At 41.0% G+C, this 10,267-nt stretch overlaps 1 protein-coding gene across 7 annotated transcripts in view; it reads right to left on the minus strand.

Annotated features, from left to right (window-relative positions):
- GXYLT1 (glucoside xylosyltransferase 1) overlaps positions 1-9,498 on the minus strand; it is a 56,997-nt gene extending 47,499 nt beyond the window's left edge. For 5 of the 7 annotated variants that reach the window (XR_006204788.1, XM_042946267.1, XM_042946269.1 and 2 more), the window contains exon 1: positions 4,294-4,597. Coding sequence is in view for 5 of the 7 variants with exons in the window: in XM_042946267.1 (XP_042802201.1) it covers positions 4,294-4,514 (221 nt within the window). In the remaining 2 variants the exon portion in view is untranslated. Of the gene's footprint in view, positions 1-4,293; positions 4,598-9,333 lie in introns of those variants that run through there. The other 2 variants (XM_042946270.1, XM_042946268.1) reach the window with 2 other exon arrangements.
- Between the last annotated feature and the right edge of the window lie 769 nt (positions 9,499-10,267).

The raw sequence follows: 10,267 nt of genomic DNA on the forward strand, positions 1-10,267 counted from the left end.
ACAACACAGATAATACCCTTAATGTGTTAAAACAGGATTCCTAAATCAAAAAGTTCACATTTTTTGTTGTTAGCCTAATCAGTTTCCCCTCCAAAAGCACAGACCATTATTTTAATTAATTACTAGTCAGGTTTGTGCTAAGCACTTCACAGCCACGTGAAGTACGATCGCCAATGAACTAAAACACAAGTGCAACGTACTGCTTTTATAGAAGATGAAGGTGGCTTTAGTAAGTAATTTGTTTCACTATTCACTGTCTGAACTCCTCTCTTCAAAAATGACTGCAGAGAAGAAGGAAAAAAAATTCTGTACTAAAAATAGAGGGTCAAACCATTGTCAGCTAAATTAGTGGTTCTTAATATTTGGTTTTGTAACAATAACCTGGGGCACATATCTAAAATATAGATTCCCAGACCCCACTAACGGGTATTCTGGTTTAAACAGGTCTGGACTGGGGCCTGAGGACAGGATTTTTCCCAGAAGTCAGAAAAAACATTTTTTTAATGATTAAAATTTAAATGATTGAGGGGCACCTGGGTGGCTCAGTCAGTTAAGCATCTGACTTGGTTTTGGCTCAGGTCATGATCTTGCTGCAATAGAGCCCTGTGTCAGGCTCTGAGCTGAGCATGGAGCTTGCCTGGATTCTCTCTCTTCCTCTCTCTGCCCCTCCCCTGCTCTCACACTCTCGTTCTCTCTCAAAATAAATTAATAAACATTAAAAAGGAAAATGGATTCTATTCTTAAAAAAAATTTTAAATGACTGAAACCATCAGCATATTAGGTACGGTTTTACTGTGCCAGGTACCATACTCAGTAACCTATTCCAACTACTTCATTTCAATTCTCACAAACAATCCAGTATCACAGATTCTCTTATCTCTAATCTAACTGATGAGGAAATGTATTCAAGGTTCATACAGCCAAGCATATGGCAACGCTGGAGTCTGGCTCCAAAGCCCTAAAGATGCTTAGTATATCCTACTAGTATTGACAAGACCCAGCAAAAATGAGAACTCGATGGCCTAACCAGATCTGAAAGAGTGAGGGGACTATATACCAAAACAGAATGATGGGTCCAGAAATGGTTCTCACTCAAATGTTTACTAGTTTTTTGATTCCCCCCCCCCCCTTCACACCACCACACAGCCACAATAAGATGAGATCTTGATGATCACCCTCAAGACTTATCAGTGAAATGTGAGAATTTAATCACTCTGAGTAAAGTCACAAAATAGACTAATCCCCTCTACGGAAGTCCTGATGTCTGATAATAATAACTGCTTTACATTGAATACCTTAGCCAAGAGTCCGTCAGTATCGAACAGCTTGAGAGAGTTTCTCTATGTGGCAGAGCCTCTGCCTAGCCAGCATTCCCCTCTCGTAAGACACCACTCATCTCCAACACCACTCACGTTATCCTGTCCACCACAAGGATGTGCAAATGACACAGACCCTGAGAATCAGAGATCCCCACCCTAGACAACACTGACTTGTCCCTGGATGGACATGTGATACAAACAAATCCAGAGCCTTTTCCTAGAAATTGCCAGAAAATCTAAAGCCTCTTCCTGGAAATTTTTGAAATTCCCATAATTTTGAAATTTCCTAGAAAATCCGGAGCCTTTTCCTAGAAATTTTTGAGATTTGAGAAGAAACACCCCAAAGAAAGAGCTCATGAATAAAGCCTTTCTACAGTGAAGAAAATAAGAGTCCTAGTCCTTAAGGTCCCTGGAGCTGCCCGGGCATTTCCTTTCATTTTTCCTCCTGCCAGCAACCCACGTAAGCCAATAAATAACTGTTTTGCTTAAGTTGGTTGTACTGGATTTTAATCACTGACAACTAAGGATTCTATTACAAATTAAGGTAAGTTATTACCTACATTTTACAGGTGAGAAAACTGAAATAGAGAGGTGGTCAAGGTTTCACAGCAGAGAGTATGAACACAGGTTTGTCTGACTCTAAGACCTGCACATTTTCTAAATACCAAAATAATGGATTCAAACCAGATACATTAATTAACAGATTTCACTGAAAACCTGTTCTTATCATTTCAGAAATTTTACTTGGAGAACTTGGAAGGACCCTTCCAAGTACTTTATTGTCATGGAATTTGTGCAATGAATACTTTCCATAAGATCTGAGCAGTAAAACCTACTGGATATAACCTAGACCCCATGTTTGTTGTTTTAATGTTTGTTTATTTTTGGAAGAAAACGCAAGCAGTGGAGGGGCAGAGAGAGAGGGGGACAGAGGATCCAAAGCAGGCTCTGTACTGACAGCAGAGAGCACGATTCAGGGCTGGAACTCACGAACCATGAGATCAGGACCTGAGCCTAAGTCAGACGCTCAACCTACTAAGCCATCCAGGTGCCCCTAAATCCCGTATTTTAAATGAATGAAGGAAATTAATAGTTTCAGTCTTGCAGGTAAGACTGCTTCAAAACAGTAAGACTGCAATGGCAATCGAGTCCTACCAAATAAAAATGTTGCTTGCCTCACACCCCATTTTCCGCTGATGAAAGATTACTCAGACTAGATTCTTATCACACACAGAAACTTTACAGAAAGAGCACTGAAGGATCAAAGAATACAATTCTGGTCCAATTACTGATGTCTTCTGGACCTTGGTCAAATGATTTATACACAAGAAGAGAGGTTAAAGATGGACACTTACTCTTTATCCTGTGGTAGTCAAAAAGCTGGCCAAACTCTATGAGAAATCTTTAAAAATGTAGGAGTGCCTGGGTGGCTCAGGTCCTGATCTCGTGGTTCATGGGTTCAAGCCCCGCATCTGGCTCTGTGCCAACAGCTCAGAACTGGAGCCTGCTTCCGATTCTGTGTCTCCCTCTCTCTCCCTCTCTCTCTCTCTCTCTCTCTCTGCCCCTCCCCCACTTGTGCTCTGTGCAGTGTCTCTCTCAAAAATAAACATTAAAAAAAATTTTTTTAGATAAGTAATATCTAAAATGAAGAACCCAGATCTAAGAATTCTCCAGCCTCACGTTGGGTGTAGAGACTGTCCAATTTCATACAGTGTTTTGATTAAAATGTTGCTTCCTTACAATTCTACCCAATACAGAAATAATTTTAAGTGCTTCACAATCACATAATAGACCATGAGCAGCTTTTCATGAGCCTCATTTTTCATGAGCTCACTCAGGTCGTCACTCACTGCCTCTCCCACACCTGACTGGAAGCAGTTCTGCTTTTATGAATAGTCAGGAATTAGCCAGACTGCAATCAAATCATTGGGTACAAAACATGACAATCCTGCTTTCCCATGCTGCTCCTCTGCCCAAACGTCCTTTCATTTTGAAAGGGGCCATCAACTCTCAGAAGAATGTTAAACAGCCTGCAGCAGACCTGCACTCCTTCGTCTCACCAACCCTATGCTTTCCCGTATCAAAGCAGCCTTTGCCTCTTACTAAGGGAGCACTGAGTCCTTCCCAGATTCCCAGAGAGGTGCTCACAAATAAAGAAGGCTATTTTTCAAGGAAGTGCAAACGCTCAGGTTTTGTTAAGCATTCATAGTGCGTCGCATTCTTTTTTCCTTTAAATCTCACGGTGATTCCAACTCTGGCAGTGATTTGTGCAAATCCACGTAAGTCACTATGCTTCTTTTCAAACACCGATTTTTAGAGAAAGATATCCCATCCCACAAAACACGTGAGCATGTTAAGCATCGCTGATTTTTCTTAACTGGCTGTAAGTTTCAGAACAGACCGATTGCTTCCTAAAGAAAAATTCAAACTACGCATAAAAGCTCTGTCCAGATTTCACTAACTAATAATGAAAATGTAGGCGTTAACACACAAAAATTGGACGCCCCATTCAAGAGAAGGGGAAAAAATTGAACTAGGGCGCCAGCCTGATGTTTAAATATCTCAACTTGAACTCCATGGAAACAAGAGGGAATTCCCACTAGCCAAACAGCAAGAAGGCTTTTGTGGGGCACCTTTTACTTTCAAAGAATTCTTTAAGGAAAAAAAAAAAAAAGCAACTGTCAATTAAAAGTTGAAAATTAATTTCTATCTGCTTTAAAGGCGCATAAGGAATGGGTCAGAGGGCAAACACAAAGAGCATGGGGTGCTCTCCGGCGGAGCTACCCCCGGATGGAGGGGAAGGAGGGAAATGAGAGACGGGGTCACGGACGGCGGCAAAGCGGGAGGCGCGGGCCCGGGGACGGGTGGCGCGGCACTGACCGGGGAGCTGTCCGGGCCAGGCCAAGCCCCGCGTCCCCGCGCCCGCCGCTCCTCCCTTCCCGGCCTTGGCCCCCAGACCGGGAACAGCCCGTACCTGTCTGACCGGCCGGGATGCGCTGCGGGGCCCGCGCTGCCCACCCCTCTCGCGCCGCCGCGTCCGCCGCCCGCGAGCCAGGAAGCCGCTGCGGCCTGCGGCTTCCCGCCACCGCCGCCCGCTCCTTCCTCCAGGGACACGGCGAGCTGGCTGAAGGCGTAGAGGAGCGAGCAGAAGCCGCAGGCCAGGCACAGCACCACGATGCGCAGGTAGCGCCGCATCGCCCCGGACCCGCGCCTCAGCCGCCTCAGCCGCCGCAGCCGCCGCGCCGCACCGCGCCCGCCCGGCGAACTGGAGCGAAGGGAACAGCACGGCGCAGCCGCGGCCACAAGTTCCTCCTCCGCCGCGGCCTCGCGCCCGCCCCTCCTTCCTTCTTTTCCCCCCTCTCGCCCCGCCCAACCACCTTCATCGGCGGGCTGACAACCCGCCGCTAGCCTGACCCCGCCTCCGCCGCCGTGGGCCCCTCCCAGGGGGTGGTGGGGAGCTGGTAGCTGCGGGACGCGCAGGCGCAATGAGTGGGCGAGACCTTGGCGCACTGGAGTCCGAGGCGAACACCGAAGAAATGCGGAGCAGGTAAATCCTGACCCTGGTGGCTCCAAACCGAAGAGGAGAAGTGTGGCAAAATAAACGAGGCGCTGGAGACAGCTGACCCAAATTCAGATTATGGTTCTAACATATAGTAGTTTGTGACGTTGAGCAACTTAAATTCTCTTGAGCATGTTTCTTCATCTCTAAAACGGAGATCATATCCTCATGATAGGGTGGTGGCAAAGATTAAACTGCTTAACGCACGAAAAACGCCTTGCACTTGGAAGGCATTTATTTGGTTAAGCCATTTTTCAGTTCCATCTTCCTCAGCAGGGACTTCCCCAGCCTCTAAGTTTCTTTAATACTCTACGAGCCATTTTCATCCAGATATTTAATTACGTCGTAATGCTGTTGAGTATGCATATCCTGCCTCCCAGTGAACTTGTTACGGGCATGTTCGGCTAAGGTGCTCTCTATTGCATCTTTTTTTCACCTTCTTTACAACTCATCATTTGCATGTCCGTAGCAATTAATATTCTCCCTAAAGGGCTTTCTCTTTAGCTTTCCATTTCTTCTCCCTCTTCTTCAGCCATATAAACACTCCATTCATTTGTTGAACATTTATAAAGCATCACTGTGCCAAGCGCTATGCCTTGGGGTATAAAGGTATAAAGACACCTAGCTGGGCATAGGGTGGGACAGTAAATAAATTCGTAAGTTAAGTGGGACTTATAAATGTCAATAAGGGACAATGAGTAAATATGTGGGACTTATAAATATGTGTACTACTAGAATACAGACATTAGGATATAAGCCTGTAAAGGTGTGGGCAAACACAGAAAGGAGCCATCAGTTCTACTGAGGGCATGCTCAAAAGACACTTCATAGTAAAAATGGACCCAGAGTCTTGGGTGGGGTAAGGGAAGGAATTGCAGGCTGAGGTATCAATGAAACAGGTTCTTGTGTCTGGGAAGCTGAGAAGTTCGATACCACCAGCTAAGTGAATGCAAGGGAGGGTATGATGAGTGATAAGACTGTTGAAGGGGCCGGATATTTGAGTGCCTTGTTTAGTATGCCAAGAAGTTTGAACGTAATCTAGCAGAGTGGGTGAACCACTGAAGGGTTTTTAAATTAGTAAGTAACATGATCACATTTGCCTTTTAGAGAGCAGTTTCTGGCCTCAGTGTGGAGGCTGGGACAGAAATTGAGATTGGAGCCAGAAAGCAGTGCCAAAAAGTGAGGGAAAGGAAGCTGGCTTTAAACACACACACACACACACACACACACACACACACACACACACACACACACACACTTACACACCTCGTGGAGAAAAATCATGCTGTTAAACTGTTCAAATTGCATTTGGAGCTTTGAAGAGTTTGGCCATGAGAATCAAAGTGGGGAAATGCTATGTAATTTAACACTAGTTCTCCATTTGGAATCCCTACACAAAACACTGCTGGCTCGTGACCATGGAAAGGCACTAAAGAAATTTAAGCCTCAGTTTCCTCTATAAAGATGAAATTTCTTGCCTTACCTGACAAAAAAAATGAAAACTAGCATGCTATCAAGATGTGTAAGTAGAATTAAAACATACACTTATTCATTCAGTAAACATTTATTGAATATATTCTACATGCCAGACAAGGGGCTAAAATGTACTGCCCTCAAAGGGATGACAGGCAAGTAAGAATGATGACAATAATAAATTAATCCTTCTACTACACCTTACAATTCTTAGAGAAATAAAGATAAACTCAACGAAGTACAAAGATGGATCGCAAAAGCAGTTGTAAGAATGGAAAATAGATTTTGAGAGAGAAAACTAAAGGTTATATTACCAAGAAACTAGAGTAAGAGCTAGTACTCAAATAGATCAAGGATGTTTAAAGAGATGCCTACCACAATTGTTCTCTATTTCAACAAAGAAACTAAATGTAGTAAAAATAAAGAATAATTTAATGACCCACAGATTGTTAAAATACTGAAATGGCAATTTTCATTCTTCAACAATTTATGGGAAGAGCATATCTGGAAGAATAATCATCCGTTTACTTGACATCAGGGTTCTGGACCATATCACACCCCTTAGGTTCCTTTTAATTCTGTAACTAAAAAGGAAATTCTGTTGAAAAAATATATAAGGCATTCCAAAATTAGTAAATATTTTTGTATTACCCACCGTCTTAACTGGCTGTCTTGGAGTATAAGGAGCTGTGTGCATGCCCTTCTGATCATTTCCAGGATTCACACATTTTTGTATATATTTTTAAATGTCTGTTTATTTTTAAGAAAGAGAGACAGACAGAATGTAAGCAGGGGAGGGGCAGAGACAGAGAGGGAGACAAAGAATCTGAAGCAGGCCCCAGGCTCTGAGCTGTCAGCACAGATGCGGGGCTCGAACTCAACAAACCAAGAGATCATGACTTGAGCCAAAGGAAGGCAGACACTTAACCGACTGAGCCACCCAGGCACACCTGCATATTTTTATATTCTTAAATTAATTTTAAATATTGAAAATGACTTAAATATTTTTGAGGTCATAACAGTTACGTATTTCTTTCATTTACTGTATGTATGTACTCCTGAGTCTACTTTTTCATCTCTAGACCACACTCTTAATTCTCTAGTGAAAGGCTGACTATATACAAATTTTTAATCAATATTCATCTTCCCTTCATCCTGTCAAAAAGTTAATTTAGGTGGACAAAAAGAAATTTAAAAGTAGCAATGTTTGTTGTTTAAATAGAGACCTCTTCCATGATCTAGAAAACTCTCAGATACAGGATAATACAAATTTCAAGAATTTTATATTCAAAAGATCAATCTTGATTATTCCTACAGCTCCTAGTACATTTTGAATATATAACTGATATTTAATGTTTTTATTTTTTTCATAAATATTCTCAAAGTCACTCTATAGCAAATGTAGGGTTCTGTTCAGCATTCCCATCCCATTTCTGTCTACCTTTTAGTATTTTTTTAAAAATCATTTTCCTGGGGAAAAGGTAAACTCTATATCCTTTCAGAGTAAACTTCAAAAACTTTTCTATATAACTTTAGTTTATAATGATCTATGCAAAATCTGATTTAATCCTTATAACACTTATATGAATTAGATGTTATTTTCTTTTAAGAAACAAGGAACCTGAAACTTAGAGAAGTTTGTTAACCCCATCACTAATAATGAAGGTCCATAATTTAAATGGAAATCTTAAAGGATCCAACACACGTTTGTTTTTTCCATTATATCATGCTGTCTCACTATGAACAAATAAATGCTAATCTGAGTGATGCAAATTAGAAGTAAAAGGAAAAAGAAAAAAAAAATCCATGTTATATGAAAACCCCTTAGACTGGTCTTCATTGAGATTAAAACAAAATTTACAATCCGTGAAACTCAAGTCAGATTAGGTGCAGAGCACAAAGAATCAGAAACTCAGACTAAAAGTGAAAACTACTCTCTCTTCCAGTAGGCCCCTAATGAAATCTCATTTTCCACAGTCCATTTCCTAGAAACCTTGTTGGACTGGAGGAAGAAGTTGGAAAACAGTACTGTCAGTTTGAACAGAAAGTATTTCAGTTTAGGTATCCATTCAGACCAGTAAATGTAAGGAAAAGGTAGAACTGAGTAGGATGCAAGTGTCAAGCATTTCTCTTCATTCTCAAAAAACTCATAGGCCACATGATTCAAAAACATGGCAGTGGAAGACCAATAAATGGGGACACCTTAGCTCCTATATGATCCCTGAATTGGCTGGCATTTCCATCCACAAGGAAGGGAGAGTATGGAGGGGCTAGAGTAGGGAGGGGAGTAAAGAATATGCTATGGAACATCCCTGTAATTCTCCCTCATTCAGTCTTCAGGAACCTTCCATTCCCATTAATACAATAGATTATAATCTACTACTTTTTAAAATGGTATCAGCAAAATTAAAAGCTAGATTTGTAGGGAAATTTAGTCATGAGGAAAATTGGAATTAAAACACGCATGCACAAGTTCACTGAGAAGCTGCCATCAATCAAGGTCATAATTACAACAATAGCAACATCTTTTTCCTGACCCAGGTCATCAAAAGTTGAAGGCTGAAAATAATTAAGAATTCTGATACCATCACAATTCAGAAGTCCAGTTCTTAGTTGAAAAATAAAATCAGAATTCGTGTTACCCATATTCCTTTCTATAAAGTAATTGCATCACTAGACAGCCCTATGTTATATTTGGTTTCTTTTTTACTTTTATGTATTCTCTTGGTCCTAAGACAAGATCATTTTGCTCTTCTGAGAACTCAGCCTACTTTCCTTTTTTTTAAAAAAATGCTTTCATTGCCATTTTGTCCTTAGGAGTCTTCTCCCAAATTGGTTTTACACAGTATCCCAACTCTTCTCAATCTTGCTGACTCCAAAAGTAAACACAGTCTCATTTCATTGTTGTTATTATTATAAATTAAGAGGATAGGGAAAACAACATACATTAAAAAATCTAAGTTAGTAAATCTTGGAACTCACCTTAGTTTCTGAATTCTCTTGCTAAAAGAGTTATGGAAACATGAGGGTGAGATGGTGGCTTTCACTCAAACTCCCTGCTTCCAGGTAAACCAGCAGATCTAATCCCAGATGTAAGCTCAAGACCTGCCACTCCTCAGGAATTCCAATCGCAGAAGCATCCATTTCACTGGGACCTCACCGCAAAAAGTTCTCATTGGGGCTTAGCTTCACATATTGAAATGAAGCAATTCTTTAACTTTAAAAAAAAAAGTATTACTGTTTAGCCTTATATACAGACGAGATTTGAGGAACTTTATACGAATACAAGGAAAAACACTAGTGTCAGAATCTAGAAAATCTGGATCAAGAGTGACATGGCAGGCGATTAGTCCTACATTCGATTAAAAGTAAGCCTAATTTTAGATTTTTCTCAGAAATGGAAGGCAATCAATAAATTATCTGCATTATCCATAAGAAAAAGGCAAATTTCCTCACGTAAATTAAAGCTTTTCCCGAAATAGGTCCGAATAAAATTTTTCATTCAGATTCTGGGTAATGTTTCCTCATCATCTTCACAAAAAGGAACAGCAGACCTCATTCAGCTGATTATTGATTTTTAAAAAGGAGTATAGAAAAAAATGATAATCTTACATGGCTTAAAGTCTTAAACTTTGAAAATCCAAGTTGGAGTAATGAAATGGGAGCTAGAAAACTACTATTGACACCCAACATTATCAGCTGCAACTGTCAAGAGGAGATCCAAACATCTTAGTGTGGACTCGCAGTGGATACTTAGACCAAACTGAGTTTCCAGGGGAAAAAAAAACAAAAAACAAACAAACAAAAACCAAAAAACTGGCAAGCACTCCCTCTGCTACTTCTGTATCTTACATATTTTTATTGTTGCAGTAATGGCTTTGTAATTACTTATTTACAGATCCTAAGATGTGAGCTC

Source organism: Panthera leo, chromosome B4 (assembly GCF_018350215.1).
Source record: "Panthera leo isolate Ple1 chromosome B4, P.leo_Ple1_pat1.1, whole genome shotgun sequence".
Taxonomy (NCBI): Eukaryota; Metazoa; Chordata; class Mammalia; order Carnivora; family Felidae; genus Panthera; species Panthera leo.